The sequence below is a fragment of the Chelonoidis abingdonii genome, chromosome 11 (genome assembly GCF_003597395.2).
Source record: "Chelonoidis abingdonii isolate Lonesome George chromosome 11, CheloAbing_2.0, whole genome shotgun sequence".
Taxonomy (NCBI): Eukaryota; Metazoa; Chordata; order Testudines; family Testudinidae; genus Chelonoidis; species Chelonoidis abingdonii.
In genome coordinates, this window is record NC_133779.1 from 34999424 (window position 1) to 35020151 (window position 20728).

At 55.3% G+C, this 20728-nt stretch overlaps 2 protein-coding genes across 3 annotated transcripts in view; one reads left to right on the forward strand and one right to left on the reverse strand.

The window, feature by feature from the left end:
- SIRT6 (sirtuin 6) overlaps nt 1-220 on the reverse strand; it is a 19287-nt gene extending 19067 nt beyond the window's left edge. For both annotated transcript variants that reach the window (XR_012656806.1, XM_032772303.2), the window contains exon 1: nt 107-220. Coding sequence is in view for 1 of the 2 variants with exons in the window: in XM_032772303.2 (XP_032628194.1) it covers nt 107-172 (66 nt within the window). In the remaining variant the exon portion in view is untranslated. The remainder of the gene's footprint in view (nt 1-106) is intronic.
- A 4660-nt stretch (nt 221-4880) lies between these two features.
- ANKRD24 (ankyrin repeat domain 24) overlaps nt 4881-20728 on the forward strand; it is a 27178-nt gene continuing 11330 nt past the window's right edge. The window contains exons 1-10 of the mRNA XM_032772421.1: nt 4881-4927; nt 11930-12060; nt 12498-12586; nt 14762-14826; nt 17339-17396; nt 17725-17795; nt 18863-18969; nt 19557-19744; nt 20221-20249; nt 20543-20635. Of these exons, the coding sequence (XP_032628312.1) occupies nt 4892-4927; nt 11930-12060; nt 12498-12586; nt 14762-14826; nt 17339-17396; nt 17725-17795; nt 18863-18969; nt 19557-19744; nt 20221-20249; nt 20543-20635 (867 nt within the window). The 5' untranslated portion in view covers nt 4881-4891. The remainder of the gene's footprint in view (nt 4928-11929; nt 12061-12497; nt 12587-14761; nt 14827-17338; nt 17397-17724; nt 17796-18862; nt 18970-19556; nt 19745-20220; nt 20250-20542; nt 20636-20728) is intronic.

Below are 20728 nucleotides of genomic sequence, written 5' to 3' on the forward strand. Positions count from 1 at the left end.
GGGAGGGGAGCGCAGGGCCCCCGTTCCAGGGAGGCCCCCGATGCTGGCCGAGGGGACCCCCAGGGGCAGTGGGGGGTCCGGGGGGGGGCTGCTCCTTCACGCTCACCTCGGGGAGGCCGCACTTGCCCTTGTCCGAGTAGGGGGAGAGCCCGGCCGCGTAGTTCACCGACATCGTCCAGCCGGCCCCGGGCCCGCTACCAATAAAGTTTTCCTTGTTGTCAATTCCTCTAGGGGAGGGGGAGGGCGGAAGCGGCAGGGCAGGGCAGACTGAAGCCACCTCCTGTCAAGCCGCATGCGCAGAGGTCTAAGGACAGCGCCACCCGGCGCCATGTTAGCTCCTGGCAAGAACTGCCACCCCCAGCAGCTGGGCAGAGGCCAGGGATAGAGCCCGAGGGGTGGGCTGTGCCTGCTGGCGCTGGGCCCTGGGCCCCTGGCTCCGGGGGGTGGGGTGACCAGATGTCCCGATTTTATAGGGACACTCCTGATATTTGGGGCTTTTTTATATCGGGGCTCCTATTATCCCCCACCCCCTATCAATTTTTCACACTTGCTGTCTGGTCACCGTATCCGGGGCGGCTATTGGGAAAGGACAGGCCCTAGAGAACAGACCCTGCCCTGAGCGCCACCGTCATCCCTTAGGGTTGAAAAATCACAAGTCAGGCCTCACAAATGCTGAGATTGGCTGAAAAATTGTGGTTTTGAGAGTTTTTAAACAATAGATTTTGGATGATTTTGCTTTGCACTTTGTTTTGTGAACCTAGGGGGCAAGGGTGTTGTCAGGTGTCTGGTTTTCCACTGGAAGCAGCAGCACGTCGCCCGTATGGACCCTACGCGTAGGGGCAGCCTGGGGACTCTGCACGCTACTCCCACCCCAAGCGCTGGCTCCACAGCTCCCATTGGCTGGGAACTATGGCCAATGGGAGCTGCAGGGCAGAGCCTGTGGACAGAGCAGAGCACAGACCTGCCTGGCCACTCCTCCACATAGGAGCCAGAGGGGTAGTGTCACTGCTTCTGGGAGCTGCTTGAGGTAAGCACCACATGGAGCCTGCACCCCTGACCACTTCCTGCGCCCCAACCCCTTGCCCCAGCCCTGATCCCCCTCCCATTCTCCAAATCCCTCAGTCCCAGCCTGGAGTCCCTTCCTGCACCCCAAAACCCTCATTTCCGGCCCCACACCAGAGCCTGCACCCCCAGCCAGAGCCCTTACCACCTCCCGCACCCCAGCCCCCTGTGTCAGCCCCGTGAAAATGAGCAAGTGAGGGTGGGGCTTTGGAGAACGGGTGGGGCAGAGCCTCGGAGGAGGGGCAGGGTAGGAGGCAGGGCAAGAGTGTCCGGTTTTGTGCGAGTAGAAAGTCGGCAACCCTAGGGTTTTGACATATTTTCTAGTTTTCCTCCATAACCGTGAGAGTTAGAACTTTTTTTTAAAAAAACACATGCAATCAAAGATTCTCACATAAACTTGGCTCCGGGGACTGGGGCTTTAAGAAATACCCCAAATATCACAAGATATGCAATAAATTCTCCAGCATTGGCTTTGCTGCCTAAGGGACGCATAAGATGACTGGCTGCATTTAAGGGGGTCTGTGGAATGCCCAGAATGTAGCTACAAAGTCCTAAAATGTATTTACTGGGATCCTAAAATGTGGCCCTCGTGCTCTCTCCTATTAACCATATGGTGAGGACAAAGCTGGTTTTTAGTGTTGGCCTTCTCAGACTATTTCTAGACCTCTTCCAAGGAAAATGCAAGTCCACACACAGGATCCTCACTATAATAAAGTCTAGGTTCTTGTGCGTTTTGCCCGTCATATTTTCCAAGAGACATTTTTACTGTACCTTTTTTTGGCAGGGAACGTACCTCCTTGTCCATCTACAACATGCCCACCATGCTATGGTTGTTATAGGAAAATAAAGAAATGATTAGAAAACACAGGCCCCGATCCTGCAAGAAACTCTGTGTTAGGCGTAGGGGTTCCATCTGCACAGGGATCAGTACAGAAGCAGGGCCATAGCATTGTCTAGTGATTAGAGCCTAATGATTATAGGACTGGGTGGCGGGGAGGTCAGGATACTTAGTTTTTACTCCTGACTCTGCTACTGCTTTATACAGGTGACCCTGGGTAAGTCACATCACTGCTCTGTGCCTCAGTTTCTCCATCTGCAAATTTGGGGAAATAATATCCACCTCACAGTGGGGTTGTGTGAGGCAGACTCAGCCCTTGGAGAGCCTGAGTTGAAAGGCGCTATGAGAAAGGAAACACATCATTTAATAAAAGGGTTAAACATTTTGGCCCAGAGTCACAAAGCTATTTAGGTTCCTAATATCCATCGAAAGCAATCGAAGTTACGACACTAAATACCTTTGTGGATCCAAGCCTTTGGAACCAGGGGCAGCTCTATGTATTTTGCTGACCCAAGCACGACAGTTGGGTGGCTTTCGGCGGCGCGCTTGCGGGAGGTCCGCTGCTAATGCGGATTCGGCAGCATGCCTGCGGGAGGTCTGCCGGTCCCACACCTTTGGCGTACCCGCGGCCGAAATCATGGAACCGGTGGACCTCCCTCAGGTGCGCCACTGAAGGCAGCCTGACTGCCACCCTCATGGCAACCGGCAGGCTGCCCCCCTGCGGCTTGCCGCCCCAGGCATGCACTGGTGCCTGGAGCTGCCCCTGTTTGGAACTCATGCCAAAAAGGAACATTTCACGCAACATACTAAGGCTGTGATCCACCAAGCTACTCCACATGGATGGGTGTCTGTGACCGCACAGAACTTGGCTGATAGATTTCAGTGGGGCTCCATGTAAGTGCTGGACTTCACCCCCAGGAAGCAGGTTGCAGCATCACGGTCTAAAAAAATAAGGCCCAGGTCCTCAAAGGTACGTACGCTCCTACCTTCTGAGTTGGACCTAAATGAACAAGATCCTGGTGCAGGTGAATCATTTCCTTTTGCTGCTGCCTTCCAGGTCCTTAAAGGTACAGAGACTATGTAGCCTGGTTTTTGGGAGCTAGCAGAAAGTGAAAAGAAGCAGCCAGGCAGATATATAAGGCCTGGTCACAAACCATGAGCTGCTGAGCACCCATAACTGGGCTAGGCAGCCCCTATGCACAAAAAGGTGTTCAGTCAAGTGCTGTCGCCACCACCCAGTACTGAGCAGCGTCCTGCTTTGGAGAGGTAACTGTACCTGTAGCAGGTGAGTAACTTAATTCCCACTGCAGCTAAGTCCCACCCCCTTGCCTGTCCTCATTGGTGGTGCCACCAGCTAGCTCCGTCTGCGCCACCTCTGGTAGCGTGAGATTCCTTCAATGAGACTGAAGTAAGGAGACACTTCTCAGTTTCTTCTGCTCTGGGCACAGAACAGAGTGTGAGGGAGATGGAGCCCACCCTGCTGCGCTCAGCATTATCGGCAAGGTAGGGAAGGGGGTTGGGAGGGGTGATGGAAAGGCCCCAGGGTTGAGTGAATAGCCACCCCATTCTGCTGAGCCCTTCCAATGCAGGTTTCGGGAATCTCTGCTGCTGGAGCTCAGTCAGTGGTGGGTCAAATATCTGAAGCCATATAAATCACTCTGCAGAAAGGCATGTTCCCATGGCAGTAGACATGTCCTGAAGAGGACCCTACAAAGCTGCTGAGAATAGCAAGATTAGCAAGGAGGCACGTTCCCCTGTGAAAGAGAGCGATCCCAAGGCAATATCAAGATGCCATGCTGCATCGAGTCAGCTCGTCTCCTGACAGGTTGCCTCGGCACAGTAGAAGACATGACCCAGGCAAATTTAACAATCCGGTGAGGGGTGAGAAGCGGGAGACAGTGCTATCTAGTGTTTAGAGCAGAGGACTCAGAATCAGGGCTCAGGGTTTCTATTCCCAGCTCTACCACCAATTTGCCAGTCACTCTTGGGCAACTCTTAGCTTCGTCTCTCAGTTTCCCCACCGGTAAAATGGAAATAAGAATGTCTGACTCTAACGAGTGTTCTGAGGCTCCATTTATTGGCTCTAAAATGCTTTGAGAGCCTCAGGGGAAAGGCGCACTAGACATACATGTGCAGTGAACTAGGCAGAGGCCAGGGTAACAGGACACGGTGTGGCGTGCATCCTGCTGTGGTATGCCCAGAGAACAAGACACTCAGTTTCTAACACAGCCTGCAGGCTAATGGTACCCTGATGGAAAGATCACATGACTTGATGCAGCCCAGTGGCAGAGTACAGAGCGACAGGCTGGCAGGTCCCTATCCCGGCCAAGTACTGGCGAGAAATCAAACATCAAGTGTTCCAAGGCAGTTGATGCTGGTAGGAGCAAACAAATGGAAGAGAAGGGACGTGTGCATTTGAAATCAGCATCTGGCACCCCCTAAGCCAGCGGTTCTCAACCCACGGCCTGCGGCCACTTGCGGCCCATGTGACATCCTCAGGGCCGTACAGGTAGTATATGTGTTGTGTGGATGTGGCCCGCGTAAGACAGAGAGCTGCATATGTGCCCCACAATGGCAAATAGATGGAGAACCACTGCCCTACGGTTGTGCTCATTTTGGTGACAAGTCAGTAATGGAGGGTTGCATGAGTCTGAATGTTTGGCTAGAGCCAAGCACCATTCTGCGCTATACAGAGACTTGAGCCCCCATGAAGGCTACACCATGTCTTCCCATTGCTCGTACACAGCAGTCTGTTGAGTGGCTTGGTCTGGTGTCATGTATAATGACGGGAGGCAGCTCCATCTTTAAACGCTGAAAGAATTTTTGATTGTCTCACTGGGATGTGGGGAGAGGTGGGAATGTTTGAATTTACACCCAGCATTTAGCTTCTGATAGAAAAACCAGGCTTCACTGGTACCTTAAAACATCATTATGTTCCTTGTTCAGAGACTTCCCCTGAAACAGAGGCAGAGCGTGAGAACTCAAGCCAGAATGAAAAGCCTGAAGGCCAAGTTTAAGAAGACGGAAGTGAGTATTGCTGAAAGGGGGTTGGTGATTCAGTAGGGGGCACTTTCCTTTGGGGGCACTGATGCCCCAGCATGATGCTAGTGGATACTGTGCTGCTGGAGATGAGAAATGAACGGAAACCCTGACTGCTTGTCATCATTAAAGACATTTTTGCAAGAGTGAGGGTATTGCCACCCACGGCCAAATGACAGCTTGGGTCATTTACATTCTAGCAACCTAAGTTCCCCCCCGGCAGTTTCAACTGAATGCAGCATTATCCACTCTTGGTCCATCACCTAGGAGTCGCAAAGAGTGTGTTTCATACAGTCATCTTGGGAAGAGCTCTGGGCCCCATTCTGTATGAAGATGATGCTAAAGTCGTTATCTTTCCAGCCAAGGGTTCACCAGAACAAAATATGAACATCCCCCGGCATTGGCTCCTTCCTGGTTCAGAATGTCCTGGCCAGGGTAGAATGATGGCCTCCTCCCCCACTCTTGTGCTGTCATTAGTCTACTGTTGTTCCCCCTTTTCACCCATATGTGTTACTCAGTGCGTTACCCTAGTTCTGGCCGTCCATCTTCTGGAGGACAGCCAGCGTCAGTGCTGTCTCACGCGGTCACAGAACTGGTCGCTGAATTGCAAATGCACTGCCTCACCCTGCCCTCCTTTACATCTCTGAACTCCGCTGAGTGCAGTGGGGTTGCCCAGGGGTAGCTGGACTTCTCTGGACAGTGGTGAGTCTCCTGGTCTTCACTTGAAATGCTGCAGCAGCACTGCTGCACCGCTTCAGTGTCGATACTCCAGTGACCGGAGAGTGACAGGAAACAGAGAAAGGCAGACAACTGACAAGGCTTGTTTGTGGCCTTTGCATATGTCATGTGAGCAAGTTTCTTTCTCAATCTGCTCTGCAAAGGTACCAACCTGCTCCCCGAGATTTGGCTTTATTAGCAAAACACTAACAACAGCACCACAAAGCTCAGATTGTGTCTTTTGCCTAGGCTTGACTAGTCCTAGAGTTCCTCCCTCCAGAGTGCTCAGCCCACTCTCTAGGTCCTCTCTTGAAAGATCCACTCCCACCTCCTTGACTCAATGAGCCAGTAGAACCCCCTTTATCCTGCTGGGAAAGGGTTAACAGCTGCAAAGAGGGTGGGACACTTCGGGTGAAAGCTGCCAACCTGGGACAGCTAGTAACCCCATTGAAGTCAGTCAGCCCAATCGTGCTTCCATTGAAGTCACTAAGACTACAGCAGACAGGAAACCAGGCTGGGAGCCAGGGGAACCTAGCTCTGTTCCCAATTAGCTCCCTGACTCACTGTTTGACCTTGGGCAAGTCACTGCCCCTCTATGCCCCAGCTTCCCCATCTGTAAAATGGGGATACTACTGCTCCCTCACCTTTGCCAAGTGTTTTGAGAGCAATGGATGCAAAATGCTCTAAGTGTGAAGTATTCTCATCACTCCTGGGAGTAGGGTGAGCAGGATTTGGTTCACTGGGCTTCAGGCCAGTGGCCTGAGGAAGCTGTTTCTTCCCACTCTCTGTGCAGTGCAGCATATAGACTGGCTTTCCCTGACACAGGGCCATTCTCTGTAATATCGCAGTGCGACAAGGTGCAATCGCCGAGTCAGTGATTCAGCTGTCAGAAGCGGCTGCTTCTTTGCAATGGATCAAATTCCAAGTGGAAACAGAATCGTTCCAGAGAAAGGAAGGGACAAAAGTAAAGGGTGGAGAAAAGAAAAACAAGGCAGAGTAAAGGAGAGGGACCGTGGGGAACCGAGGTAGAATTTTAGGCCCCAATTCTACAGCTGACTCTGCATGGACAGATCCTTGTGCCTGGGGATACCAGCGCACACTCATTCATCAGCCAGACATGCAGTTATGTCTGCTCTCCACCTGGCATGGAGAGCTCTCCAGCTGCTGCTGGGCGGATCAGTCCAACAGAACAGGATCGCCGCCGTGCAATGGTGTAGGAGCGGTTTCTCACTCAGGTTTCCAGCTCTGCAGAGCCAAGCGTGTCAGGTTTCCACTGGGGCGGAATTAAGCCTTGGAGACAGAAAATCAACACTCTTCAATTATTTAGCAACAAAGAGGAGGACTCCAGAGCTCCAGCTTTAGCTTTGTGCCTGCAGTGTGGATAAAAACGGCGTTTCTGCTCCCAGCTGTAAGATGAAGGCAGTGGCTGAGCTGACTGGAAGCTCCGGAGGAGACAGTCGGTGGATCACCCATATGTGCAGAGAAATGGAGCTCGGAACAAAAACCCAACCTCAAATTATAAGGCAGAGAGAGAGTGCTCTATCCTTGCCGTCTGGATGCCAGGGCTGCAGATTTCATACCTAGCAGACACAGAGCTCTCATGTGAGGAACTGGATACTGTGTCCACATTCCACATAAATAGGTTTGCGTTGGTACTATTTTTTTTTTTTAAATTTTCCAAGCGGAGTAGCATGGGAGAAGCAGTAGGCACGTGCCTGGGATGTTAGTCTCAGCCCTCTCCTTGACTCCCGGTCTGCCTCCAGAAAAGTCACTTAGCAATTCTGTGCCTCAGTTTCCCCAATCTATGTAAGGGGAATAAAAATACTTACCTTCTTTGTAGCCCTATGGATCCCAAGCGTACAAAGCACTAGGCGCGGTGATCCCATCATGTTAATTTAGCACATTGCCCTATAAACCTATTACCTGGTGGGATGGCTCAGCAGGAAACAAGAGGTAGCCAGGCAGGTCCTCTCCTCAAAGGGTAACACTCAGAGCGCCCTGTGCCTCTGGACCGTCTTCCCTTCCCACAGACATTCTCCCCCCAACTCCTTCCTAGCAACTCCTGGACGGTCCTTCCCCTGGGCATCTGGGCAAGGCCAAGCCGAGCCGAGCCCGACCCTTTGCTCACCGGGGTCCTGGAAGTCCCAGCGCATCTTGTCCCAACACGATTTAGGGGATTTTTCCAGCCTCAGCCTGTGATTCCTGGCCCCATGACTGATCATGCCAAAGTAGGATCCAAACTGCGTCAGCCTCATTCAGAGCCACAGGGAAACAGGGACCCCAGTGTCCCCACCAGGGTCACAGGCCGATGTTAGTAAACCAATATTTGGGGATGGGCATCCCTATGGCCTGGGGTCACTGTCAGGGGCGGCTCTAGGGATTTTGCCGCCCAAAGCCCGGCAGGCAGGCTGCCTCCAGCGGTTTGCCTGCGGGAGGTCCCCCGAAGCCGGGACCAGTGTGCTGGGGCCTGGAGCCGCCCCGGTCACTGTCCTCTTGATTTGGGCTTGGAATCCTTGGGGGAGGGGGCCTCTGCTCCCCTGGCTTTGGTAGGGGGGGCCTTCCTGCCTGGGGTCCCTGATCCCCTGGCTTGGGGGGTGTCTCTGCTCCCCTGGCTTTGGTAGGGGGGCCTTCCTGCCTGGGGTCCCTGATCCCCTGGCTTGGGGGGTGTCTCTGCTCCCCTGGCTTTGGTAGGGGGGCCTTCCTGCCTGGGGTCCCTGATCCCCTGGCTTGGGGGGTGTCTCTGCTCCCCTGGCTTTGGTAGGGGGGCCTTCCTGCCTGGGGTCCCTGATCCCCTGGCTTGGGGGGTGTCTCTGCTCCCCTGGCTTTGGTAGGGGGGGCCTTCCTGCCTGGGGTCCCTGATCCCCTGGCTTGGGGGGTATCTCTGCTTCCCTGGCTTTGCGGAGGCCCCCGATGCCTGGGGTCCCCACGTGGGGGTGGGGAGAGGAGGAAAGAGTCTCTGCTCCCCGGATGGGGGTGGGTGGGTTCTCCGTTCCCTGGCCCCGGGGGGGCTCGGTCGGGGCTCTGCCCGGCCTCTCCTCTCTTCAGGCAGCAGGCAAGGCGCCGCCGGCCCGAGGGAGGGAGGCGGATCCTGGCCGGTGACTGAAAGCTGCCGCTGGCGCCCGGCTCAGAGGGGCGGTGGGCGCTGGGAGCCGTTCGCAGCAAGAGGGTCCCCGCCGGTCCCGGCTTTCGTCCTGGCACGCGGGCCGGCGCGGGTGGATGGCGCCCGCCCGCTGCTGGCTACCATGAAGCAGATGTGCCTCTGCGCGCGCCTCCTCTCGCGTACGTCCCGCCCGACCTTCCCCGACCGCGCGCCTGCCTCCCGCGGGGGCCGACCCAGCCCCTCACACCCGGCTATCATGCACCCTGCCGCCCCAAGCTCCTCCCACGGGCTGCCATAGCACACCCTGTCCCCAGCACCCCGCCTGGCTCTCCATGTTCCCCCTGCCCCCAGCTCCACCCGGGCTGCCTATTGCACCCCCTGCCCCCCAGCTCACTCCCGGCTGCCCCATGACACCCCTGGCCCCCAGGCTTCCTCCCGGTCTGCCCAGTGCACCCTGCCCCCCAGCAACCCCGGCCTGGCTCTCCATGTAACCCCTGCCCCCCAGCTCACTCCCCAGACGTGCCCAATGACCATGCCACCACCCTGCCCCCCAGCAACCCAGCCTGGCTCTGCCATGTACCCCATAGCCCGCCACAGCTCCTCCCGAGGGCTGCCCATGTACCCTCCTGCCCCCCAGCTCCTCCCCAGGCTGCCCCATCGCACCCACTCCTGCCAGCACCCCGCCCTGGCTCTCCAATGTACCCCTGCCCCACGCCTCCCGGCTGCCCATGTAACCGCCCTGCCCCCCAGCTCCTCCCGGCTTGCCCAGTAACCCGCCCCCAGCACTCCTCCCCGGGCTGCTACCATGACCCCCTGCTCCCACAGCGCACATCCTCCGGACTAACCATGTACCTCCCTGCCCCCGCAGCCTTCCCCGGGCTGCCCATATGCACCCCCTCCCCAGCACCCCGCCCCGGCTTCTCCATGCGCACCCTGCCCCCCAGCTCCTCCCCGGGCTGCCCATGCACCCCCCTGCCGCCAGCACGCCCGCCCCGGCTCTCGCATGCGCACCTGTTCCCCCCAGCCTCCTCCCAGGCTGTCCATGCACGCCCCTGCCCCCAGCTCTCTGCCCGGCTGTCCCATGCACCCCCAGCCCCCCCCCCCCCGCGAGCTGCCCATGCACCCCACTGCCCTCACATGCCTCACCTGAGGCCCAGCTTCCTGCACCCGGGCTGCCCATGTGCCCTCGGCCCCCACTCGCTCCCGCCGGCTGTCCATTGCACCCCCGGCCCCCAGTTTCCCCCTAGCCCCGAAGCTCCCCAGCCCCGGCTCTCCCATTCGCACCTTGCCCCCACAGCTCCCCGACCCGCTGTCCCATGCACCCCCTTTCCTCCAGGACCCCCGCCGTGCTGCAACATGCACCGCCCTGCCCCCCAGGTCCGCAGCCTGGCTCCCATGCACACCTCCTGCCCCAACCCCCCCCCGGGACTGCCCATGCACCCCCGGTCCCTCTCAGCCTCCCCGCCCGGGCTGCCCATGCACCCCCTGCCCTTCAGCTCCCCGCCGGGCTGCCCATGCACCCCCTGCCCCTCAGCTCTCCGCTGGGCTGCCCATGCACCCTCAACTCCCCAGCCCCCCGGGCTGCCCATGCACCCCCTGCCCCCTGAGTTGCCCATGCACCCCCTGTTCTCTAGCTCCCCAGGCTGCACATGGACCCCTCACCTCCCAGCTCTGTGGCCTGCAGATGCACAGCTTGACCCCACCCCCTACCTCTGCAAGGAGCACATGCCCTTGTCCCTCCAGCTCCGAGGTGCACTTGCCCTCCCTGCCACTTGCACCTCCAGTTGCCTAAGCTGTGCATGTCCCTCCAGCCCCCGCCCCCTCTGCCTGTGCTGCACCGTGTTCACCTCTCTCCCCATCCCCTTCCTGGGCTGACCCTGCACACACACCACCCTCCCCCTCCCGGGTTTTCCGTGCACCCCCTGCCCCGATCCCAGTCTGCCCATGAATCTCCTCACCCCCATACCAGGCCCCCTACTTAGCTACCTGTCCATGGGTTACTCTAGGCTCCTGGCACCAGCGTGAGCTCCCATCAATGATCTCTTTAAGAACAAGGCAGCTGTTCCTAGTGGGATGTGCTCCAGGGAGGAGCTGGATGCCTGCAGCTTCTGTTGATTTCAGGATGAATTGCAGGGCTGGCTCAGCACCCATCCCGCTTGGTGTTGTCAGTGCAGCCCGGGGTGCTGAAGACTGGACCATCAAAGGTGGCTAGCGGTTGTATTGGCCCTGGGATTAGGAGCGGTTTAGGAACCAGCCTGCAGGAATCGATGACATTATCCGCTCTCTAAAGGTGACTCCCATTTTTACCGCAGCTGAATTGTCCTTTATAGCAGTCACTCTCTCGACTTAATTAGGAGCGTCAGTGTTTTCCCTCCACCAGTGCTTGGTGTCATTGAATTAAACTTGCACCCCAGCACTTCAGTATCCGGAGAGAGCAAATTGGAACCCCGCTGCCCCGATGGGATGATGGTGCCCATGCTTAGCCACGTGCACCGTGGCGTGCAGATCTAAGCACATACGTAAGTCTTTCCAGGGTCATGACCTTAATGGGGAACTGTGGCTGCATCTTGTCTGCAGGAGACAAGTGAGGGATGAATCCCATGAGAGGTATTCTTTAATCCGGTGGCATGGGAAGGAGGTGGAAAGTGATGTATTCCCACAGATTCCCATGAATTCTCCTGTGAGTTTTCTGAGTGGAGTTCGGCTCACTTGGTACCTGGGTGTTAGTGGCAGCTTGCAACGCAGACCGGTGGATTCTCAGCGTTTTACAGAAAAGTCAAACACAAAGCTGGTTACAAGACGAAAAGAAAATGTCTCTGGCAGGCACGGAGATCAAAGCGGGATGTCAGCTGGGATTCCCTGGAACCTCTTTGCCAGCCAAACTGCAGGGAGTTCAGAGAAGAGTAGAAAACCCACAGAGAGGCTGGAGGAACTGGCTTGTGAGCACCACGTCAAAGAAGGAAAGCCGGTTTTCAAAAGCCCGTCATCAACAGACCTAAGTGACTTGCCCAAGGTCACGCAAGGAATCTGTGGCAGAGCAGGGAATTGAATCCAGAGCTCCTAGATCCCAGGCTAGCATCCCAACTTGTTGGATGTATCCTTTTCCCCCTCCCCTTCCAGCGAGCTGTGGTAGGGCTCCAAAGTCCCTGATTTTGCCCCTGTTTGGGTTTCAGAGCCATGACTGGGGTAAGAATGATGAGAAGCTCCTACAGGCCGTGGACTACAACGACCCCGAGAAGGTGACGTCTCTACTTCTCCGCAAGGGCCTGGTCCCCACCAAACTGGACTCGGAGGGCAAATCCGCGTGAGTCACTTTCCCTGCTAAAGAGACTGGGCCAGAGTCTCGGTTCCCCCCATCTCTGGGTTTGAGGTGATAGCTTTAAGGCATCATTGTACTCCGCATAGCTTGGGGCCTGCCTGGGCTGTGGCATATGTGAGAGCAACCTCAAGGCTACTCTCTCAGAGTCTTTGCTTTTCACAGCTCCCCTCCCCCCCCTCGCTTCACAAGCAGCCTTATGGTAACAAACCAGTGGGTGTGGCCAAGAGTAGATCAGCAACCCTACAAAAACAAACCAGAGGGGAAGAGATTGGAAAGGGAACACATTAGTCATGTGTTGGGGTTTTTTAAGGATTTTTTGTATATACGGAAATTTCTCAGACTTTGGCCTTTTAAGCAGAGGGGGTGGCGGGAGGGGTCTCTGGAGTGTGAATGGTGATGGGAGCTCCTTGGTTGTGCCACAGGTTCCACCTGGCTGCAACGAGAGGGAACGTGGACTGCCTGGAAGTGATGCTCGCTCATGGAGCGGACGCCATGACCACAGACAGCTCGGGTAGGCAGCGCGGTCTGACTCCGCCCTGATGTGACGTGACAGTGAGGACGTTGACTTGGGCCATGCTGCTGGGACCGCTCCTGTACTGTCCAAGGGGGGTAGGAGTTAAATGGGACCTTATGGATCTCTGCCCTGTCTAATTTCTGTGTTTCCCAGCTATAGGATCAAGCCCGTTCCTGTGGAGCTGCCAAGCTTCCCCTTTCTGAGGGGTGGCAGGCTCCTCTGGGATCCTTTAGTCCAATCTTCATTGTTCTCCTGGTCGTTTGCCAGCCCTCCCCTGGCATAAAAGGGACGGATCTCTCCAAATCCCTGTAATCTCTGGCTCAGCTGCTGACTCAGCTTGGTGATCCCTGGAAAGAAGGCGGCAAAGCTGCTCAGTTTTCTTGCTTTAAAAACGGCCCTGCAGGCTTGAGCGGAGCACGGGCGAAAGGGGCAATGAGAAATCTTGTGTCTGTGAGAGCCTGGCTGCGTGTGGGGACCCTGCATTTCACCGCAGTTCTAACCGGGATGGTTAGGGCAGCGGGCTATGTCCCAAGTGGATAAGAATCATCACGCACTTGCCTATTGCTGGTAGTGTGTGTAAAAGGCATATCTGGCAACTGCTTCCACATACTAGAGCAGAGGGTCTCAAACTGTGGTCCCCGGACCACCAGTGGTCCGCGAGCTCCATTCAGGTGGGCCGCGGATAGTTCCCTCTAAGGTGCACACCTGGGCAGCCGCACACAAGCGAATGAAGGGCCACCCAGCTAATTAGCAGAGCCGCGCAGGTGTGGCTCCGCTAATTAGGAGCCTGGACCCCGGAGAAGACACACATGTAAGGTGAGGTGGTGTCCTTGGGGGGAATAGGGGTAGGTGGGAGGGGGTAGTGAGGTGAGAAGAGTGGGGTGGGGGGAATTGGGGATGGGCAGGGCTGCGGTAGCCAGAGAAAGAGGTGACTTCCCCAGCTCCAGGGCTGTGGCTGCCGGGGAGAGACATCTCTCCTTCCCAGCCCCAGTTTGGGGGCTGCTGTGGTGGGGGAGAGAGGGAGAGATACCCCCCCCTCCTTCCCAGGCTCAGCTCTGTGGCTGCTGTGGCAGGGGAGAGAGGGAGAGACCCTCCCACCTCCTTCCCAGGCTCAGCTCTGTGGCTTCTGTGGCAGGGGAGAGAGGGAGAGACTCCCCTCCTTTCCAGCCCCAGCTCGGGCTGCAGCGGCAGGGGAGAGAGGGCACATCCATCTCATTAGAAAGATAAGACTACTGATATTAAAACAAGAGTTGTGTGCTTTTATCTGTAGAACAAAAAAAACGTTAATTCTTATTACATTTTTTTAACTCCAAATCACTTTACGGTAGTTAGCTAATGGTCCAAACAGCATTTGGAAAGATTATTAAGGGGTCCGCCGAGACCCTCAGCAATTTTTAAGTGATCCGTGGGAAAAAAAGTTTGAGAACCACTGTCCTGTGCTCTTGGGAGGGGTCTGGGTGTCTCCTCTGCATGCTTTAGACTCCAAATAGAAATAGTCCCAATATTTTAAAATTTACACCATAGGGAGTGCTTCAGTGAGATCCTGCAGCCTGCCTTGCGCTGGGCTTTTGTTGCATCTCACAAGCTAAGCAAGGTCTGGTCCAGTTTGCTCTTTGGATGGGAGACCGACATAGGCCACCGAGGTGTTGTAGTAAAGGGGTGTTGGTGATTCAGTGAGCTGTGGTCTTTTTCTCCCAAGCTGATAATAAAGTAGTGCCCCAGCAGGGTGCTAGGAGGCGCTCTGCTGCTGGATTGCCTACTGTTTGGTTCCTGGTTACTTACAATGATTCCAGATCTGATTTGATGGTGCTTTTCCTCACGCTAGGAGAGTTAACCCTGGATTCCTAGTCAGATTCCAGCGTGGAAAATTGTATTGTCTCCCTGCTTTTCTTGTGCGGTTCTTATTGGGTAGAGGAGTCCCCATGTCTTAAGCCACCCTGTAGCGCTGCTGTGAACTATTAACCAGCTGTTGCATCCTGCCCCAGAGGTGGTTGCAATTTGGTGGTGGGTGACGTGATTCATGAATGTCGATTACCTGCCTCAGGGTGGGGTCCAGGGGTTGAGAAGAAATTGTTTGATGCTGACGATTTGTTATGATCTCCCTGGGTGCACGTATAAAGTATCGTCATCATTATGATTACCCCTTGACCCTGCCAGTCTCTCTCTTTCCAGGGTACAATGCGCTCCACCTGGCTGCTAAACACGGCCACCCAGAGTGCGTGAGCAAACTGCTGCAGGTACGTCAGCCAAGCAGGAGCAGTGGGAACCTAGAGTTTGACAGGAAGGGATGTGTCCATTGTTGATGTTGAAGCGCTGAGGGCTGGAGATCAGGGTACAGGGAGTTTGTGGGGAATATAACAGCCCTCATAGGGTTCACCTACTGCGGAAGCTCCTGACCATGCAGGGAAATTGTCCGTGTGACCTTTCAGTCCAGGGAACAACCTAGGCAGGGTTAGAATTGCCATCTAGGTGTGAAATCTCCATACTAGGGCTAGTCAAACATTTCCCATCTAAACTGTTTTTCAGTGGAAAATTGGGATGTTGACCAAGTGTTTTGTGAAAAGTGTCTGCTTTCCAGGGAAAAACTTTGTTGGTTTTTTGATGTGTGTAAAAAACCAGAATCCCTCAAAAACCAAAATATTTTGATTGGGATATGCTGCCACAGTGCCTCATGGGAGTTGAAGTTCAGTTGCCACGTCCCTGTTTTCCTCTGTAGGCTGCGCTGCTTGGCCAGACTATGTCTCCCTTGATGCGCTATGGCCAGGGACTCCCATGATGGACCTGTTTCCCCTCGCCAAGCAGGTGGACCATGGTGCATCATGGGAGTTGTAGTCCAACCAGGCAGCCCTGCCTATAGAAGAGAATGTGAGCATGGGGCACCCAAACTACAACTCCCACGAGGCACAATGGCAGCATTTGAGATATTTAAAATTTTCAGCCAAAAATCTTTCAGTGTGCAAGTTTTTGGTGGAAAAAAATCAAAATTTTTCCTGGGGAAAATCCCATTTGACCAGCTTTGTCCAGTCCATGAATGACCCCCTGAGCTATTTGGTCTCCTCCAGAGGCTATTACATGAATAGGTCAGCAAGACAGAGTTTAGGTCAATACATCCCACCCCTCAGCCTGTCTCTTCTGCCTTCCCTACTGAACCCAGCAATGAGTGACTGGACATAGCAGAACTCCGCTGCTTAGCATTATAGGGTGGGCACCTGCATGGAAAAAGGGGCCTTGATCCTGGCCAGTTACCCTTCCTTTTGTGGGTGACTTCACACGGCAGCCAGGGATTTGCTGAAGGTGTCACCACAGAGCAGCACTTCTCATGTGGGGAATGTGGTTTTTAGTTCAGGTTAGTTTACCTGTGACGTTTTGGGTGCCCTGCAATGCTGGATGCCTGGAATCTTGTGCAGTTGTGGCTCACAGCCAGCAGACAAGCATGCGAGTCACACCTCGGCTTCCATCTTCCTGGTACTGTTTGCAGAGTGACTCCAGTCTTGAAGTTCCCCAAAACCCGCCTGCCTCTACAGCATCCAGCCCTCTCCTGGAACACACAGACATTATTAACTTCGTTGCCTCCCTGAAGAGTCAATATACGGCAGCTCGTTAATTTAATTGGGGTTTGACAAACACGCTGATTTCAACCACACCACTGCATTGGTTTACAGAAAAAGTAGAAGAAGGTTATTAAACAAAAAGTCAGAGGCTTGAGAGATCCCAAATGTAAGGAATAAAGAGAGAACGGCTTACAAACAAAGCAGAAGTAAAAAGATGCCTCTAAGACGAAAGCTTGATTTGAGAAAGTTACAATCTTGGCCCAAGTAAGTTTCTCACCTAAATTTAGTTCCCAGAAACTTCAGCCGTCTTGGATGAAGGACTCAACCTTCTGTGATTTCAAGAGCTCTGCCCCCTCGAATCCCCCAAGTGATGGTCCGCTACGGGGTTCTCTCCCCTTTCTTTTTATAATCCAGGAAACCTTTGCAATGTATCTTTGACAACTAAGCCCAGACCAAGGTTCTCTCTCCTGTCACAGGCTTTCATAAAAGACCGTACCTGCCAGACTTTTATAATACACTAATGTAAACCGCTGAGTCAACTGCTTATCATTTGAGGTTCAGACCCCTTGTCTTTGTCCTGGAAGCTGCCTCCTCCACTTGCTAGGTTGATGGCTTGGTTTATCTGTTATGGAAACGTACCTTCATTGTCTCTGCCTGGCAACCAGGCTGGTCAGACAAGCAAATACACGTTCCTTTATCTAAGGCAGACTGGTCTGATGGATTGCTTGCCCAACGCATTTTAAGCACAATATTCTAGTACATATAACTCTTTGTATGCACCCCGTACATACATCACACAAGAATATTAACGATCGGCAAGTTACTGGGTTTCCATTGATGTATTGTTTGCCAGAATCTGGGAATGGGCGACAGGGGATGGATCACTTGATGATTCCCTGTTCTGTTCGCTCCCTCTGAAGCGTCAGGTATTAGCCACTGTCGGAAGACAGGATACTGGGCTAGATGGCTGAATGGCCATTCGTTCTTATTACAGGCAACCTTTTGGGTGTATATCATGACAATGGTGTGTTAGGTGTAGTGAATATGTCAGGCCTGACAAGAATTGCTGACACAGAGTAGTACCTACCCGTGGGTCTCTCTGACAAATTGCCCACTTCTTCTTTTTTTTTTTTATCTCCCATACGCTGGGAAGGTGGTTGTCCCCTGTTCTTCACTCACCATCTTCTCTGCCCATTAGGCATCTTGCCCGGTTGATGGCGCCGACAGCAACGGTCGGACAGCGCTCCACCATGCAGGTCAGCAGAGGACCCTCTGTCCCACTTGCATCCTCCCCTCTCCCCCTCCCCCATCTTAAACACGGGTGTCAAATCAGCTGGGTAAACCGTCTGCCAGTAACTTGACCAATAGTGAGGATTTCAAAGGTAGGTGGCTGTGCAGAAGGGTGAATGCACAGGGGAGTGAGGGCCAGGAATGTGCCCAGATTCCATGGTGATGGGCCACGTGGATCCAATATGCTCTCTCCACTGTAGCACCTTGGGATTTGCCAGTCTGGGCCAGATCCTGACATGGAGGAAGGGGCAGGGGCAGTGAGCAGGGGTTCACGGTCCCTCTCTTCCTCTCTAGCTGTCAGCGGCTGCATCTCATGCTCAGAGATTCTCTGCGATTTCAAGGCCTCCTTGAATACCAAGGACAAGGTGAGGTGGTTCTTTCCATCAGGTTTATGCTTTGTTGACCTTCAGGGGGTTGATTTCCGCTGCACAGAGAGTCACCACAAGCCTAGGTGCCCCTTGCTCTCCATTGGAAAGGTGGTGTGATGTAGCAGAGACCCAGATGTGCAGTGATCACCTCACCCACCACTGAAATGCAGCCACTTCTTGGGTGGAATGCAGCAGCGGCTAAACAGAACGCAGCAATAACACATATATCTATTTTACCTTCAGCTCCTAACCATGTTGCTGTGTAAGTTCCCGAGATAGACAGAATAATGCCTGGTGTTAAAGGACATGAAGCGAAGAGGAATCTTGCACCTAAGGCTATATCTACACTATGACCTCTGCAAAATTTATGTCACTCAGGGGTGTGAATATTCCACCATCTCGAGTGACAGAAGTTCTCCCACCATATGTGTTTATGTGCACAGTGCTATGTTGGTGGGAGAACTTCTCCTGCAGACGTGGCTTATGCCGTTCGTGGAGCTGGGTTTTCACTATGCACCTGGGTTTTACAGTTCTGTTTAGTTTGCGTTCTTTGCACATGGTATCCACCTTACAAAATAATATCTCGTCCTGCCTCAGGAGGGACAGCCTAGTGGTTAGGGCACTCACCTAGGAGTTGGGCGACCTCAGTTCCCTGCTCTGCCACAGACCTCCCGTATGACCTTGGGCAAGTCATTTAGCCTTCCTGTGCCTCCCCCTCTGAACAGTGGGATAATAGCCTTGCTCTGCCTCACAGGTGGGGTCATTAAAGATTGTGAAATGCTTTGAGTTCCCCTGCTGGAAAGCGCTAGAGAAAAGCCAGGTGTCATTATGATTAAGAGAAGGGTTGGTGTCTGTCCCTGACCATCTGCCTGGTGATGGGACAGTGTGTGCTCCATGGGCTCGTTGTCCATCTGCAGTGGGGTCTGCCTCTGGACAGATGGGAGGACGCTCCCAGGAGGTGGGTACCAGAGAGTGAAGGAGGCTGTATCAGAGCCCGGCTACCTGCTGCTGCTCATTTCCCACCTTCCCCCCACTGACCTTTCTTCGCCATGCCCCTGCTTTAGGATGGCTCCACCCCTCTGATCCTGGCAGCTAAGATGAGCCACTCGGAGCTGTGCCGGTACCTGCTGCATCATGGAGCTGCTGTGAATAGCAGAGACCAGCAGGGCAGGTGAGCGCTGAAGGGCCCTGGAAGGAAGCAGGGCTGGAGAAGAGAGGGTTAAAGTGCGGGGTGGGGAGACTCATGGCGGAGAAATGAGTCCTATCATTGGGCAGGACTGCGGGCCTGGATCCGACCGGGGGCCAGAGGTCTCCAGCTGGCAACCTAAGGGCCTGGCTCCGTCTTGACGCGAGGGGGGCAGGATGAGTCAGGCAGGCACTGGCTGCGGATCTGCGACGAAGCGTCTTACAAAGCCGTAACCTAAACGGCCTGCGCAGATCCCGCATTTGCCCCGCGTGGGCGGGGTGATGGAGCAGGTGAGCTCCCCACCTTGAGATGGGGTTTCCCCGCGCAGTGTCTGCTGAAGTCTGGCCGGGGTTCTCGCTCCCGGCCCGTCACTGCGGGAATATCCTGCCTGCCCCGAGCCTGATTGCAAACCTGGGCAGCCCTGTCCTCGGGGCGGAGAAGGGAGAGGGGCCAGGAGCAGCTGAAGAGAAGGGCTAGGAGAGTTGGCCCCAGCAGAGATCCAGTTCACCTCCCTCATGCCACTGGCTCTGGAGGGTGAGTGGGGCCATCTCTCTCCCCCACCCCCGCTGTAGAACAGCCCTGATGCTGGCCTGCGAGAACGGCAGCGTGGAGACGGTGGAAGTTCTCATCCATGCTGGGGCGCGGGTCGGCATGGTTGACGCCAGGGGCCAGGACGCAGCGCGCTACGGCCTGGCCACGGGGAATGCCTTGATCCAGCACTACCTGCAGGACGCCTGCCAGCGCCGCTCCTGGGCCAGCGGTAAGGTGCCCCCGGCCAAACCCCGTCCTTCCTGAGGTCTCAGAGCACCGTGCAGCAGCATCTCACCCCTGCCCGGGGGAGGCGATAATGTCCCTGCTTTGCAGGTGGGGTGACTGGCCTGACTCTGCTGGGTGGGGGCAGGGAGCATGTGTGTTTCCCCAGTGTAGGGGGTCTCTGGGGCACCCCCTCCTTTCACTTGCCCAGCCGCTCAAACTCTGGATGGGAAGTGCCTCTCCCTGGCCTGGCCAGAGGGGGGTGCTGGAGAGTGACGGGCAGCTGAGTGCGCGTCTGCTGAGGGATGGGAGTTGAGTCCCAGGTTTGCATCCGCTACATGGCAGCATGGAGCCTGGAGCCCCAGGGCGGTGTCTGTCTGTCTGCTTCCCCTCGAGCTGAGGGGGCCAGGCCATGGGTGGCTTGTGCCCCCAGCCCCTCTAACCTCCTGCTGGTTTCTGTTTCCTCCCCTCTGCCTCCTCCAGAAGAGGAGTCGGCTGAGCGAACGTCGCAGGTAAAGACGCAGGGGGCCTGGCCCAGCAGAGAGCCCCACATTCCAGCCACTCAGGGGCTTTCACAGAACTGGTCTGTCCTGGGCAGGGGAAGGGCTCTCCGAGCTCACGGGAGAATAGAGTCCCTGCGAAAGCCCTCCTGGAACATGAGGCTTTTCCAGGGCCGGGGAGGGATTAGGAGCCCCTGGGGATGCTCCTTTGAACTTGCTCCCATCCTTGCTGCCCCCCCCACCCGCCCCCCAAGTCGGGTTTTGCTGAGAGAGCCTGGAGCCCTCTCCCGTCCGTGTCTCCACAGATGGCATTGCCAAGCCAGCCTCTGCCCAGCGAGAGGAACAGCACCCCGAGAAAGAGGAAAGCCCCTCTGCCGCCCCCCGGCACCTCCAGCCAGGTGAGGGGGCCACCGGCTCTGCCTTCCTCTCCCCTCCCAACACGCCAGCAGGCAGCTGCATGTGGCGCCTGACAATCCTTAACACTTTTATCC